The sequence below is a fragment of the Squalius cephalus genome, assembly GCF_949319135.1.
Source record: "Squalius cephalus genome assembly, chromosome: 22".
Lineage (NCBI taxonomy): Eukaryota > Metazoa > Chordata > Actinopteri > Cypriniformes > Leuciscidae > Squalius > Squalius cephalus.
The window spans coordinates 21659647-21676713 of record NC_137143.1 but is presented as its reverse complement, the minus strand read 5'-3'; the positions used below and the strand labels follow the sequence as shown (position 1 = coordinate 21676713).

Below are 17067 nucleotides of genomic sequence, written 5' to 3'. Positions count from 1 at the left end.
ATTTGTGCATATGGTATTTCAGCACAGAAAACCTGAATCATAGAGGTGGAGTGACACTGTACAGTCCAGTCCAAGTGTGCCAGATTATAATGGTCTGCAGCATTTTCCATCCTCTGAAATCATATGTCGATATTGGATATTTAATATTTTTATTTAGATTAGCTTCGCTGTCTATTAACACTGACTTTATATTTAGTCTTATTAAATATAAATTTTTCATACTCTACATTACAATGTGGTTATGCCTAAATTCACTTGTAGCATTTAAAATGATACATTTAGAGTTTTATTTTTAACTTAGACAGAATAATACAGAAATTGTATATCTGTAATATCTACCAAAAAAAAAAAAAATTCAAATAAATGTTGTTCTTTTGAAATTTCTATTCATCAAAGAACCCTGGAAAATAATGTATCACTGCTTCCACAAACATATTAATCAGCACTTAGATTGATTTCTGAAGGATCATGTGACACTGAAAGACTGGCGTAATATTGCTGAAAATTCAGCTTTGCTATGCAGGGATAAATTACATTTTAAAATATATTAAAATATACAATGTTAATATTTTAATATATTTTAGGGCATAACTGCACCATTAGCTGATTTGCGTAAATCCTTTAGTGAATCAGGAGCAAATAAACATGAATTCCCCTCTTTTAATACACATGCTCAGTCAAACTCATAATCCTGAACTTCTGATATATTCAGTAGTTAAATTCCCCCTGTAGTCAATCATTTTATCCCTTAAAGGTACAATATGTAAGATTTGTGTATTAAAATATCCAAAAATCACTTGCACAGTGTGATATATTAACGAATAAACTGACCTGTGTGAGTAGTAATTCAGCATTTGCGGGTAGTTCGGTAGAATGAAATGTCTTTATTCTTTTATATACGCTAATATCTGTCTCTCATTAGCAATCGTGCCCTGCTTCACACCACAGTCATGTTAAGAAACATCAATGTATTCACTCACCCATAAACATTATTAGATCCTTTGGCACGACGACAAGTTCCATAATTCCGCTTAGCGTCATCCACCTACGCCTTTGTTATTGTAAGAGGTTAGCGACCCCTAGCGGCGAAAAAAATAACAACATATTGTAGCTTTAAAACTCTTCTTTGATCACCAAAATGACATATTTAATATTTTTTTCCTGTGAAAAAAAATTCTTCATGCTTTAAAATAGCTTGAATGTAACTACACCCTTACTTCATGTAGTATATTCAGAGCCATGAATATGCTAATTAGCCCCTCCTCCACTCACTCTCACCATCTCAGAGATCCACTCGGTGAACTTACTGAGGTAAACGCTGCACAATGGTATCGCTCTTTACAACATCGGACACACAACGCTAATTAATATGATTAGCCTTTTGCTTGACTACGTTATCAAACAGCTAATAATGTGTTGCTAATGTTACACAAACCATGTTCCCGTTCGCCATCTCAGAGTCAGACAGCTGCCTTCTAACAATCAATATCTTTGAAACACTTGAACAACTTAGAATATCAGTGGAGAAAGGCATATAGTTCATCATAACTTCGTAATATACATCACATTGCTAAATCTACCCGATTTTTCATATCAACAGAAAAATATACCGTGATAACCTGGCTTATCTTAAGACTCCCCTGCTTCAGAGCATAATTAATGATATGCTAAAGCCTGCCCGCAAGATTGGTTACAAGGTAGTTTGTGATGTAAGAAACACCAGCGTTTTTTAAACTGTCTTTGGTTCACTGCATTTTTAAAGAGAAAATACTCAGCAATGGGTGTTGACTTATAAATTTGCACATGGTTGGTCTTAAAGCATATTATAAACACCACATAGACATATAAACAACATTAAAAACTTGATTTTCACCATAGGGGGACTTTAAGAGATCAAAATGTTGTTTGTTCTATTTGGATCGATTCCAAGTTCAGTTGATATCAGAAATGGTATTATCTCTTGATATTGCTGTGATATAATTGCATTATATAACTGAATCGTGTGTGCCTGGTCAAGTGTAGCCTAATGTTTAGTGTTCTCTGCACAATAGTTATTTAATAGTTAATTTTATGCTGCCATAGTGTTTTATGCTCAACCACTGAAAACATCCATTTATAGCGTGCACCAGATGTGCTGATTATCTCATCAAGTGCACACACACATACACATTCACATTGGTGATGCACTCTTTCCCTCTCACACATTCTGCATTCTGCACGTGTCACCTTCACCTGCACACACACTCCATACACCTCCATGCTTCTTTTACATGAGGCGAAATCAGATTCTCTGATCACTCGTGTATATAATTTTTTGTACGTGCACTTCTACTGAAAGGCTCAAGAATCCCTTCATCGACATCAAACCAGAAATTAGTTCATTTTTAAGGCATGTCTGGTATTTTTTGGTAAATAGGGCAAAAATTAACAAATACATATCACCATACCTCCCCAGTTGATTGATTACATTAAATGGAAAAAAAAATTGTATTACAAGTTTTCTAAAATGTTTGAATATGCAAATTAGACATCTTATTAAATATTCACTAATTTGCATACATTTCCAGATAAAGCCAGGTTAAAAATCTTAAAAATCTTGTTTAATTTTGTTAATTTTGTTTTGTTCTGTCAACAGCCAGAAAGAAAAAAGAAATAAATCAACATGTTTTTAAGAATAAAATGATGTATAAAATCAGGCAAATGATATATGAACAAACCCCTCTGTAAAAACCTTCAGAATATATATAGGAATATAACAATATTTTTGGCCGTAGTGTCTTGCCTTAAAAAAAGAATGTGTTAAATAAAAAAAATCATGACAATAATCACAATTAATTATTTGTGTTGACAACTCAAAAAAAAAAAAAAAAATTAATGAGCAATTTCAGTTTTAAAGCAAAATCAAAAATTTTCCAAGAACCCCCTGAAACCTGCTGAAGTAACCCCTGAGGAACGTTTACCCCCGGTTGGGAATCCCTGATCTACATAATAATCTCTCTCTCACACACACACACACACATGCATGTTGATGTTGTGGATGTAGGAAAATCAACAGCATAAAGAGAGCAAATCCCTTTGGCTCTTGCTCCCCCACTGGGCTCAGTCATCCAGAAAACATGAGACACAAATGTTGAAGGGAGTTGTGGTAAACAATGAGTGGTGTATCTGCCCATAGCAGAACATCCAGAAGGGACCTTTATTAAATCTGCTTCACTGCTTAACGGCATGACCAAATATCATTTTTTTTTTTTAAATATTTAAAACATAGGAGAGGACAGGGAGAGATATCTTGTGCATATTCATAGAACATGTCTAGATTAGACTTAACTTAATTATGTAGAGTAGTTAGCATCTAACCAGAAGCGGAAACGGTAATATATTGTGAAAATGCAAATAGTGTACAGAAGGCAAGAGAACAGTACTGTGAAGATGAAAAGGGATATAAATAGAAAAGGGGCTCTGAACAGTGATGAAAAATAGCAAAAATAGTGAACATGTACAAGGACATGATTGATGTAGTAATAATAATAAGGTATAATATAAAGCATGGTACAAAATACCTTTTCCCTGTAAAATATTCTTTTATAGTTTTTACTAGCAAAAAAAAAAAAAAAAAACTAATTTGACATTACGTTATAGTAAAATTACATATAAGGCAATGTTCTACCATTTGCAGTTTTTCCACTGTATGTGGTAAGGTAACTCATTAACCAGTTAACAGGTTTTTACTGTAGCATTTTTACAGGGGTTTTTTCTATAAAAGTTACAACCATTTTTTACAGTGTGGATGGAACATTATTATTGCAGTCACACGCTCACACATCCAGTTCCTTTTATAAGGCAAGACATTAAAACAAACCTTATGTGTGGATTATACTTGTACAGCAGAATATATGAAGGCAGCATACAGATGTAACTCTTTACTTGAAAAAATGCCAAATGATATCCTGAATAATGTGAGTTAAAATTAACCCATTGTTTCGTGTTGATGAAGTGAGAATTGAGCCATACATGTAGGATAAGCTGATGTAGATCACTTGTGCTATTGCTGTGATATTTCTGCCCTCTTGTGGCTGGTTTTTAAACTGCAAGCACAAACTCATTGGATTATATAATTATTGATGCCATGTCCTTAGTTTCTAACATTGGTTGACTGACTCACTGCTTACATTTGTATCACATATTGCATTCATGCAGTATACCTCACATTTTTAGAACAACAATAATAACAATATGCTGTAAAACACTAGCATTAAAAAGTTTGGGGTCGGTTTTTATGTTTTTGAAAAGTCTTATTTTCAGCAAAACTGCATTTATTTGATCAAACTTTATTCTTTATTGATTATTTATTCATGTGACGGCAAAGCTGAATTTTCAGCAACCATTACTCCAGTCTTCAGTGTCACATGATCCTTCAGAAATCATTCTAATATGCTGATTTGGTGCTCAAGAAACATTTCTTATCATTGTCACTATTGAAAACAGTTATTCTGCTTCATATTCAGGATTCTTTGATGAATAGAAAACATTAATTTGAAACAGAAATCTTTTGTAACATTAAAAATGTCTTTACTGTCACTTTTGATCAATTTAACGAATCCTTGCTGAATAACAGTGTTAATTTCTTTCAAAAAGTAAATTATACTGACATATAGTGTATGTTTCATGCAAACATTATAATTAAAAAAATAAATGAATAATTAAAATAATTATTAAACATGTATTTTTTTACATCAACATTTTTGTATTAAAAGCAAAAACTGAAGTGACTATTTTTTAATCATAAAAAAATTCATTTCTACTGCTTGTACAGGATATGTCCTCTTTGACCTACAGTGTATTTAAAAGTATTATATCTTCCGGAAAGGACAATTTTTGGCATAAGGTAAAAAAAAATACAAAAGGTTATCACATTCAGGGGTCATATATCATTCAGGGGTCATATATAAACATATATATATACTGTATACACACACACACCTTTATAGGCCACCTTTACTATATGGTGGAATACATCTTTCACCTCACTCAGATTTCTACTGAAAGCACATATAGATGTTCATGCTTGCACAAAGACACACTTGCCTGCCCCAAGGGTGTAATTCAAAAACCAATTTTTCATGATGAAACCCCCTATGTGTCATTACCATTATTCTCTTTCTTTCTCTCTCGCTCACTCTCTTCCCCTTTCTGCCCTTCTCACAAAGGCTAAAATAGTCTGCATTCCATCACTTACATGTATATCTTACATGCACATACAACGTCCTATGAGTATCAGATAATACAGCTGTTGCAGTGTGTCTAATGTTTTTCAGAGCTCATGCTGCATATGTTTCTGTGTGTGTGTTTGCTACAGTGCTAATGCAGTGAACAGCAGAGACGGTCTGGACACAGAAACTGGAAGTGAGTCTGTCCTCCGCCACCGCAGAGAGCGGGAACGAGAAAGGACAAGACGGAGGAGAGATGAATGTGAGTGTAGTTACAAGATTATTCCTAAATACTGTACTTTTATCAAAGGCAGGGTTCCTACAAGTCTTCCATTTCAAAATTCTATACTTTTCCAGACTCAAATTTCACACCCTATTTAACAGAAAATTGATTTAGATGATCGTTTGCTCCTTTATCAGTTGCTGGTTTGGCTTATGGTAAAGACAAACAGATTCGCGTTATGAATTGAACACCACCTTCAATTCATTCAGTCCTGTTCAATGATCACTTAACTTTTGCCATGAAAACACTCGGCTTGTACGATAATTATAAAAAAAATTTTAATATATTATAATATATATTTTTTAATTTTATGTTTAGAAAACTGAAATGGAGCAATAGTTTAGTTTTCAATAGTCACCTTTTTTTTTAAATACTTATCCAGACCTGGAAATTACTCAAATCTGTACTTTTCCGTACTGTGTAGGGACCCTGCATAGGTGACCAAATCCCTGCTGTACATGCCACTTTATTTTGCATTCGTACACAAAGTTGATATAATCATGGCTTGATCCTACTCTGAGCATGACAAATGTTTTACGCCCTCTTATGTAGGATATTTGCCTCATTGGTGTGCTAAATATATTCGTCTTTTCAAACTGAGGTCAAAAAGTCTCCTCTTTTTGTGTATGTTTGTTTCACATGTATAGTGGTGTTTTCGTCTTTGTCTTTTTATGTATGCGTGTGTTTGTTTTTAGCTCATTTATAAAGTCTTAATTTATCCAATTACCTACCATGACAGACTGAAACGACTTCATCTTTTTTAAATGTGTTCTCACATTAATATTACGGAAGAATACGAATGAAGCAATCTGTCATTTAAATGACATTTACATACACTCTCAGTGTACATTTTGTTTCTCTTCTTTCTTTGTTCTGTATTTGTTCTTGAGCTTCCTTTGATTGTTTGCACAATACATAACTGCACAAATAACAATTGAAGACACATTAATACAATGTACAATGGCAATTTTTTTTTTGTAAAATACTTAATTACAACAACAGGCGTTAACAGAGCAGAATCACACACCCTTCCTGTCGTCTATTCAACATAGTCCTCACCCTTACAAAACAAATGCTTTCTCACACACAAACACACCCACCTCTCACAATAATTTATCTGTGTTTGTGATGGTAGCGCTGGTCTCTCTGTTGGCCCATTAGTTCCCGCTGATCATTAATCAGTGTGGCTTAATTAGCTGGCCAGTCTGGAGACAGTGTCAGTGGTGACAGTGCAACACTCCTTGAGTTCAGAATTAATAGGACAAAAAGGAGAAAAAATATTAGGTTTACAAGATGCACTGTTCCTCTGGGAATAGCCAGGCGGTAGCTAGGGATTCTGGGCCCCTGACTGAATTTTGTGCTGTGGCCTTTTACTATTTGCGAACAAAATGCAAAGCAGGAATATGGATTTATTTATTTATTTTCCATTTTTAATTCGATTTTTTAATGCTAAACACACAACACAAAGAAATTTACATATATAACATACTAATACAGAGAGGTTACAAAAATGAATAAAAAGAAAGAAATTAAATAAAAGGACAAACAGTGGGATGTGGCTTTATGCACCACCCTACATAGAAAACAGTTAGTCAGGCGAAACAAACAGTTTTATTTATTTATTTCCATACAAGCTAACGTCACACTTCAGACTATATATTTTATCATCAAATTTCTGTTTAGAGGCTTGTCACCCGACTCACCCCTCGACGCGGGCAAACTTTGCCTCGTAAATTATAATTGCACAGTACATGATGATTATTTTCACGCTCGAGCAGAGACTGCAAAAATCGAAATTGTCGCGCGCTCATTGTCCACGCGCTGCTGTTGATGAATGACAGTGCGCGTCTGGCGAGAGCGCGAGCAGAAGGGGCGGATAATAAATTCATATCGCGCGCTCCCGCGGGAGTTCTTCTGTCTGTAGTAGTTTATTTGTGTGCACCGGCGGAGAGAAGCTCTTCTGTCGTTAGCGCTTTCTGAGGTAAGGCGACTTCACTTCACTTTCAGAAGTATTGTATTTTAAAATAAATAAAATTCGGGTATTCATTTCATGTGTTTTGTAGTGCTAGGCTAAATATTAATTTATCAGAAAGACTTGTAATTGGCTTGTATTTTGTTAAGAGCAAGTGAAAATAGTATCTACTATAAAGAAGAAAACTCATATCTAGTATACAGAATGCTAGAGTTGTTAAACTGCCGCAAATATAACAATAAAATAAAATAAAATAGTTTTCATTATATTTTTACAATATTTAAAAATAGATTGAAACATCCTTAAAACATGATTTCAAAAAAATTTTTCGTATCCTATATTAAAAAATTTTAAAACTAATTTTATTATTTTACGTTAAACTTAAAGAATGAAATAAATGAAACTATGAATTAACTACAATTTTAACCAGCATGTGAAGAATTATTTTTCAATAGATTGCAACATAATATACCTTTGTGCATCACTCATGTGATATATTGTTATTATTATCCTGCTAAACATGTGATATATCTAGTCTGGGTTTAAATAGGCTGCTTACACAAATAGTGGTGATGTATTGAGTACTTTGTTTCCATTTCGTTGCCTGAAGTCAAACATGGCTCTGTAATGGATTGCCTAGTTTGCTAGATGTAGATGTGCATTAAGCTATACCGCCATCTTTTGTAGCTTGTTTGTTCTACATCTGTAGCCTGAATAAAAACACAGAATATGAATTATATTTAAACGTATTTTGTTCTCCATTAGTCTTGTGCATTTCCTTCCTCACTATCAATTTTACTTTCCCCCACATCTCCTTTGTTCTACTGCCTGTCTTTTGTTAATCAAACTTTCATCAAACTAATTCAGTAATGACTGCAAGTGCAAAATAAATAAAGTACTAAAGACTGCCTTCAAATTCAAAAGACTGGCATGTGAGTGAGCATATCAGACAGTATGAGAGAGCGATATCAGCCTGTTGAAAGAAGCACTGGCAGCCCAACTCTCCTGGAGTGTTTCGGGTTCCACCAGAGGCGATACCAAAAGCCCGGCTCACTGAGATGCCGCCGCCTCACCAGAGCCTTCCAGCCAATCAGATGCCACCCTGAGGCAGAGCCCCGCCCACAGGAGTGTATGTTTTCCTCTTTTTAAGTTTGTCGCTCAAGGTGCGATCAAGCCATGAATATATCCAAATATATGGTTCTCTTTGTTAGTGTTTCGTTGTTTCAACAAGGCATTCACAAGCTCGCTGTGTGCATGATTGTTCTTAGTCCCGCGTGTGAACGGTCACACAAAAGCCGAGCGGGTGGTGAGGGACTCGGCCATGGGCTGTGACAGTGGCTCTATGATGAGCAGCGAGCTGGAGTCAAGCTCCTTCATTGACAGCGAGGAGGATGAGGATGCTAGCAGGTTTGGAATGACATTTTGCTTTTACTATGTGCTAGACTTCTAACTGACTTATTCGGTCTTGGCTCAAATTGTATATACAATAATCTATCTGTTCTTCTCTTCTGTGTTTGTCTCTCTCAGGCTGAGCAATTCCACAGAGCAGAGCTCTTCTTTTCAGTTAATGAAGAGACATAAGCGCAGGCGCCGGCGACACAAAGTGGCTAAAATCGACAGGGTTAGAAGTGTGTGTGTGCTTGCGTGTGTGCACCTACTTAACCACATATTGGGGACAAATTTGTATCCAGAAAAGAGTTAAATCTGACAAAACATCCCAAAACCTTTGGGCTAGGGTGTGGGTTATGTTATTCTATTGTTCCCATTCTGCCAAGTAAATGTGTGTGTATATGTATGTATGTATGTGCATATATATGTATACATATATATATGTATTTGACTTATTAGGGTTTCATGTATCTCCTTTGCTTTCGTATCCACAGTCATCTTCCTTCAGTAGTATCACAGATTCAACCATGAGCCTCAACATCATCACAGTTACCCTCAATATGGGTAAGATCAGCTTGCCTTTTACATGTACACGTACTGTGTGACACAAATTCATCACGTCCGTTCTCTCTCTTGTTTGCACAGAGAAATATAACTTTCTCGGCATCAGTATAGTGGGCCAAAGTAACGATAGAGGAGATGGTGGCATCTACATCGGCTCTATCATGAAGGGAGGAGCGGTGGCAGCAGATGGGAGGATAGAGCCAGGCGACATGCTGCTGCAGGTAGATTGTAGTCTGGATATTCATTTCTGTTTGTGATTAATTTAGTTTGGTTTTAACAATTTTGGGATAGATTGTTTTTTTGTAAACTTTGACAGTGTAAAAAAGACATTCCAAAGAGGCTGTTGTTGAAGCATGCAACATTAAATACTATATGAGCAGAACATTAGCTTTTTGAAAAATGCTCCTCAGTTTGAAGCAAAAGGTTCAGAGAGATGGTGGGAAATGGTCATGAAAAATTAAATTACAGATTATAATATTTAATAATTTTACTGTGTTATCAGCTTAAAGAAAGTTTAAAGTTGCAATGTAGGCCCTGTAGTTTGATCATAAAAAAAAGGCTAGTCCATCCAAAAATTTAAATTGTGTCATCTTTTTGCCCTCATGTCATTCCAACTATTATGTCATACCACTACCACATGCCACATCTCAGCTAGCTTAACTTAGGCAATAGCCGTCAAGCTTAACAACAGGCAAGCTAGTCTGCCGTTGATGTAAAATAGCTTTGTGCAAGGTTGGAAATGTCACCAAAATTAATAAAAATGCCCCCAAAATTCAAGATATGAAGTTCTAAAATGTGATATAATCAATGTTGATTTTATGAATTGACAATTTTTAGACACAACGTTGTCAATTTTGACAGTTTTTGCTCTATTTGGCCAACAAAAATTGTTCCAAACAAAGCAGAAAACTTGCGTCTCCCAGCAACACACAACGTTGTGGCGTTATTGAATGATTTGCCGTTTTTGAACGAATCGGGTGAGTCAATGATTCAATGACCCATTCATAAACTCGTGCTGAATTCGGAACCGCTTACTAGCACACTACTCTTACTATTTTTCCTATTTCTTTCTATGGCAAAAATAGTAAGAGTAGTATGTAAGTATGCGGTTCCGAATTCAGCATCAGTGGACACTTGCTTCGTTTTTTAATAAATGAGATGGTTTGAACGAATCAGTTGAATGAATGATTCTATGATTCACTTATTACGACTTGCCTTAACCTACTGGCGGTTTTAGTTTCATAATAGTATCATTTCATTTTTCTCAACATTTAATATTTCTATATTCAAAATATAATATTTAGAGCAAACAAATTTGGTTCTCATTGACTTCCATTGTATTTTTGACCATACAATGGAAGTCAGTGGGAACCAAAACTGTTTGGTTACCAACATTCTTCAAATTTTTCATTTTTGGGTGGACTATCCCTTTAAAAACACCTAATAGATCAGTTTTTCAGTTTGAATAGCAGATTAGTGTAATGCAGTGGATTGGCTCCACCAGTGGTGTATTAAAGTGATTTAACACCGCGGGGACATGCTTACATTTTATATTTATATGTATTTACATTAGCTTTTAAGGATGAGATTTGGCCTCTGGCTCTGTGGCTTTAGTAGTGATTGTCTCTGGATCCAAATACAGCCTTCAAATGCCTCCAGCAGCTGCTGATCCCTGTTGAGAGGCAGATTACAGTTATAGTTATGGATTAGACTGCATATTTATATCGGCATGGCACAGTTTGGCACACTGATATTATTAATAAATTAGGTAATTACCTTACCTTTGTAATTACCTTACCTACCTTGGTATGAATTATAATATGACTCAAAATATTGCTCTTCCTTTAAAGCTAACATGTGTGTATGCCACATTTTGACTTGCAGGTAAATGATGTGAACTTTGAGAACATGAGCAATGACGATGCTGTCAGGATCCTCAGAGAGATTGTCTCAAAGAATGGGTAAGAATAAACAATGTCTGAATTGTAACATTGGACATGAGGCTTAGATGTAATGTGTTTTAACTAACCATTGTACTTGTCTTCTGTAGTCCTATCAGTCTCACTGTTGCCAAATGCTGGGACCCTTCGCCTCGCAGTTACTTTACAATACCTAGAGGTCAATACACAAACTCTTTATCTACACTTCTTTCAGATAAATGAGATACTTGTCCATCTTATCTGACTTATCTGACCTGTTTTTTCCCTCCCAAAGCTGAACCAGTTAGACCCATTGACCCGGCTGCATGGATTTCCCACACTACTGCACTAACAGGATCTTACCCACAAAACGGTACAGTCTCTTCTCTCTGACAGATCACAACATCTCTTTTTTCATGATCCTAATCATCCTGTTGTCCTTCACAGAGTTCGACGATCTCCCGCTTACAGTGGGAAAAACGGACATGGCCACCATTGTAAAGGTGATGCAGGTCCCAGACTCAGGACTAGAAATAAGGGACAGAATGTGGCTGAAGATTACTATATCTAATGCTGTAATAGGTAAGATGTCTTTTGCGTTCATCACCTGTGAAAATATCTCACTCATGTTATTACTGTTGATGATGTTTTAAAAATGTGTAAAGCAGTGTTATTTTAGTATTGAGATACTATTATATTTTTCGTAATATTTTGAAGGAGATATTTTTTATAATATTTATATGTATATGTTTATAATTTAATATGTATGATTTTTTTATATTTTTTTATTTCAGTTTTTTAGTTTGTGGCACATCAAGTCACATCACAGTCATACTTTATATTAGATGTGTAACTACTAAATACTTACATCAAAAAATAATTGTTAGGTACATTGTGTACTCATTGTGTTCATGTTGAATTACAAAACACTGATATTGAGGTGGGATATGGGTAAGGTTAGTTACAGGTTTGGTGGTATGGGTAGGTTTATATATAAATGTAATAAATGTAATTACAGAAATTAATTACAGCTGTAATACATTTTTAAATATAAGTACTATGTGTATATACACAATAAGTGCATTGTATCAAATGATTAATTGAAATGGTTACACTTTTTATACATTTCAAGGTGTCTTTGTTACACTATGATTATACATTTAAGTACTCGGTAATATTAAGTAACTACATGTACTTACTAAAGGGTTATGATTAGGGTTTGGTTTGGTTTAGTGTTAGTTGCATGTAATTATGCATAATTAATAGTTATTTCTATAGCAACTACATGTAACATAATAACAATGACACTGTGTTACCTTGAAATGTTAGTACATCGTAGATACTGTAAAACTTTTTTATATATTTTATTTTATTTCTTAACTTACCTTTTATTTTATTTAAAGTAACAAAAAGTGTATTTTTTATGGTTTTAGTTAACTATAATAACTGTGGTGTATAGGTATTCATCTGTCTGTATCTCGCATGTTACAGGAGGTGATGTAGTAGACTGGCTGTACTCGCGGGTTGAAGGATTCAAAGACCGGCGTGATGCTAGGAAATATGCCAGCAGCCTGCTCAAACACGGCTATCTGAGACACACTGTCAACAAGATCACCTTCTCTGAACAGTGTTACTACACATTTGGAGATCTCTGCCAAAGTACAACACATCTCTACATTTCCATCATGCTTTATATTTATCCTTACAAACAAAATGTTTCCACCTTTTAATAATTTCCGCCTTTGTTCTTAGACATGGCTACACTAAACTTGAATGAGGGATCAAGTGGTGCTGGTTCAGAGCACGACACATTGGCCCCTCTCCCCCCTCCGTCTACTAACCCGTGGCCCATGGGCGGCCAGCCCTTCCCCTATCCACCCTTCTCCACAGCGCCCTCTGGTTTCCCACCAGGATATTCCGACCCCTGCCACAGTTTCCACAGTGGCAGCGCAGGAAGTCATCACAGTGAGGGTAAGTAGGGAAAGGCCATCCTTGACTTCATATTACTGGATCACAGTTAGAAATTCCAAAATAAATCTCAGCCTAGTTCATTACTGAAATAATAAGATCGTATAGTTTAGCTCGTATATATACATTATTTCAGGCTGTTGTAAATGTATGAAATAGTTGATCCTGCGTTATGTATTTGCTTGCACTCTATCTAGCTGTTTTTGAAAGCAAGGATTAAAATGTTTTTTGTTTTTTTTAAAGTATTGTCCTCAAATACGGTCACATTGTCCTCAAATGTGGGGTCCCTAGTTTAAAACCTTTCAAGCAAAATCTCAAATAATTTTTCTTTTTCATTTTTGGCCACATTTTAAAAATTGATCTCCATTAGCTCATCATGATTTCATCTGGCATACATCTCATTCTCTAGCGCTTTTCGCCTTCAACGCTGATGCAGTGCACAAACACGTCCGTCTCAATCCACTGCTTCACATTAACCTTCACCTGTTGCTCATTTCACACATGCCATGCACTAGCTCAGTGAAAACGTCAGGAAGGAATCTCAGCAGCCTGCTGTGTGTGTTTGAGTTGCCTGTAAAGAGTAGTTAGATTGATCTGTCATCTCTTGAGTGAAGGTTCGGATGTGTTGTGTGGTTTGAAGCTTATGGAAGCAGTCAAACAAAATCAAACTAGGGCAGATATGGAAAAACATTTTAAATATTTGAAGTACATGGATTTTATGTACTATATATACACTACCGTTCAAAAGTTTTGGGTCGATAAAATTATTTAATGTTTAACTCTTATGCTCTCCAAGGCTGCATTTATTTGATCAACATTAAAAACCATAATATTTTGAAATATTGTTAATACAGCCATTGCTCCAGTCTCCAATGTCACATAATCTTTCAGAAATTAGGGATGGGCACGTTGATACTATAGTATCAATGTATCGATACTCATAATAAGTATTGATTTATTTGATATCGATTCCTTGAAAAAAATATCCATATTAAAATGGTAATTATACAAAATGTGGGTTTATGTATCACTTTCAAATGTTTTCAGTACTTTTTGTTAATGTTTGTTTTTAAACCTATTTAGCTGGCCTGTGTCACGTGATGTGACAAGATACACTTTGCATTAAACTGAGAGAGATGGAGAGAATGGCAAAAAAGGAAACATAGCATGGTGTGGTGTTGCATTTTTTAATTCTATACATATTTATGTTATAATAATTTAAATTACTTGATTATTATTTAATCACAATATTAAAATACAAGTTTACATTTACACCTATTGTTGTCCACATTTTAATTTAATTGTGCTCATATTTGCTTTTGTGGTAAATTTGTAATCAATGGCCAGTATGTGTCATGCAATTTGCCTTTTAAGTATGAAAATGAACATTATTTTGAAAAATCACATACCGATTTAAGAAATAATCAGTATCAGTATTGTTAAAACTGTGACAAAAAGTATCGGTATCATATCAAATGAAAAAAAAATTGGTATCGACCATCCCTATCAGAAATCATTCTAATAAACGTTTATTATTATTATCAATGTTAAAAGCAGTTGTGCTAATAAATATTTTTGTGAAATCTATGAATTTTTTCAGGATTCTTTGATGAATATAAAGTTCAAAAGAACTACATTTATTTGAAATAGAAATCTTTTGTAATATAATAAATGTCTTTACTGGCACTTTTGATCAAATTAATGCATTCTTGCTGAATAACAGTATTAAAATCTTACTGACTTTGAACGGTAGTGTCTATTTTCAATAGATATGACATGCAATGTCAAAAGTATACTCAATGCACTCAGTTTAGTATATATGTATTAGACAGTTACACTGATAATATTATTCAAACAATGATATTAACATGAAATATAGAAAATGCTGGCTGCTCTAAATTCATTTTTGACCTTTATTACCGACTGATAATAATAATAATTAATAATATAAGCTACTAATAATCATTTGATTTAATTGACTTGAAGTAATTGAACAATAAATGAAGGCTAATTGCTTAAATATTTTTATTAATATGTAACTTTAATAATTAAATAAAGCAGTATGTTCAATAGAATTCAAATCTTTACTGTGGTATCGAACTTGGTATCTAGTATCTTGAAATTTCAGTATCGACTATCGAATTTCGGATTTCACAATATTTCTGTAAGTTCCGACATGTCATCGCAACATGTAAATAGATATCTTATATGAGCGCGTATAAGATTTTATTTTAACTGAGCAGATTCCAGATGAAATTCCAGTAGTGCATTCAGGCTGTGAGGATGAATTGTACTTGATAGAGCTTCTGGTAACAAGGCAGACAGAAAGACGGCATAACTGTGTTGTTTCCTGTTCGTTTCTGCTGGGCAATGGCAGACTGATGGAGGAGGTAGTCCCAACCCTGGGGTGTCCGGTAAGGCAGCCTCCTTCCCTCTCTTTCTCTCTCTCTCTCTCTCTCTCTCTCTCTCTCTCTCTCTCTCTCTCTCTCTCTCTCTCTTACAGTCATGTCTCCCTCCATGACTGGGGTATTTCTGTTGCTGGATTTGTCCTGCTGCCTCGCCTCTCGTCTCTGTATTTCTCAGCATGTCATGTGTTGTGGATAAAGCGGCCACACAAATGAACTGCATACACAATAGTTTGGGAATAAACATGACAAAATCAATGTAGATCCCATATGTGTATGTAGAAAGCTTTGCCATGCCTGTTATGTAAGAGTGAAATGATGTGGCTTTTGTCTAAAGTTTGACTGTTTTAAATTCAGGATGCAGCAACTCATGAACTCATTTGCATTGTCATTTGACTCCAGTGTCATGTCATCCAGTTTTAATTGCACATCTGATAGATGCATTTCATCAGCTCTTTAATTGCCATCATTTTTCATCATATTTTAATCATTCTCTTTGAAACATGGAACATAGCATGAGTGCGAGAAATGCAGAACATTTCTCATTATATGTTAGTGAGGGATGGAGTGTTTCTCAGAATTTATGAGTTACTTCAGTTGCTGAAGGATGAAGCACTGATTAGTTCTAGATCAGAGCTTCTCAACTGCTTTTCCTGAAAGATCCAGATATTACGTTTATAATTGCCTTAATTGCATAGGCCTGACAATATGCAACATTATTAATGACATAATTATTATTATTATTTTGAGTATTCACCATGCAAAACACATCATGGTCAACATAAATCATGTTTATCCTTTATAGCAAGTGATACCTGTATTATTGGAGTCTAGTTTGCATTTTTTTTTTTTTTTTTTTTTTTGCATAATGTTGTTTATGGTTTTCGGGGTTGAAGCCACATCACAAACTTTCCTTCTTGTTATCTGCATAATTTGGTTAGCTTCTGAACCAAAACACTGAGTTTCACTGGACACAGCCTTACAACAAAATATGTGACATTCTTTTTAAAAATTACATACACTATTGTTTAAAGGTTTGGGGTCAGTAGATTCATTAAAGGGATAGTTCACCCAAAAATGAAAATTATTTTCTGTCATTAATTACTCAGCCTCATGTCATTCCAAACCCATAAGACTTTCATTTATCTTCTGAACACAAATGAAGAATCTGAGAGATTTCATACTCTCCACTGACAGCTACGCAACTACCACTTTGACGCTTCAAAAAGTTCATAAAGAGATCGTAAAATTAATCCACATGAATTGAGTGGTTTAGTCCAAATGTTCTGAAGGGAAGCAATCTCTATCTGCAATGTGCAGCATTCTGTAAGATTGTAATAAGCAATATGTATTGGATGAA

At 34.8% G+C, this 17067-nt stretch overlaps 1 protein-coding gene across 2 annotated transcripts in view; it reads left to right on the top strand.

The window, feature by feature from the left end:
• dvl1b (dishevelled segment polarity protein 1b) overlaps positions 1-17067 on the top strand; it is a 45425-nt gene that overhangs the window by 25105 nt on the left and 3253 nt on the right. The window contains exons 4-15 of one of the 2 annotated variants that reach the window (XM_079858204.1): positions 5357-5469; positions 8731-8869; positions 8990-9083; positions 9346-9415; positions 9497-9636; positions 11300-11376; positions 11466-11533; positions 11630-11707; positions 11782-11916; positions 12826-12993; positions 13087-13305; positions 15680-15716. In XM_079858204.1, coding sequence (XP_079714330.1) covers positions 5357-5469; positions 8731-8869; positions 8990-9083; positions 9346-9415; positions 9497-9636; positions 11300-11376; positions 11466-11533; positions 11630-11707; positions 11782-11916; positions 12826-12993; positions 13087-13305; positions 15680-15684 — 1306 coding nt within the window. In that variant the 3' untranslated portion in view covers positions 15685-15716. The remainder of the gene's footprint in view (positions 1-5356; positions 5470-8730; positions 8870-8989; positions 9084-9345; positions 9416-9496; positions 9637-11299; positions 11377-11465; positions 11534-11629; positions 11708-11781; positions 11917-12825; positions 12994-13086; positions 13306-15679; positions 15717-17067) is intronic. The other variant, XM_079858203.1, reaches the window with a different exon arrangement.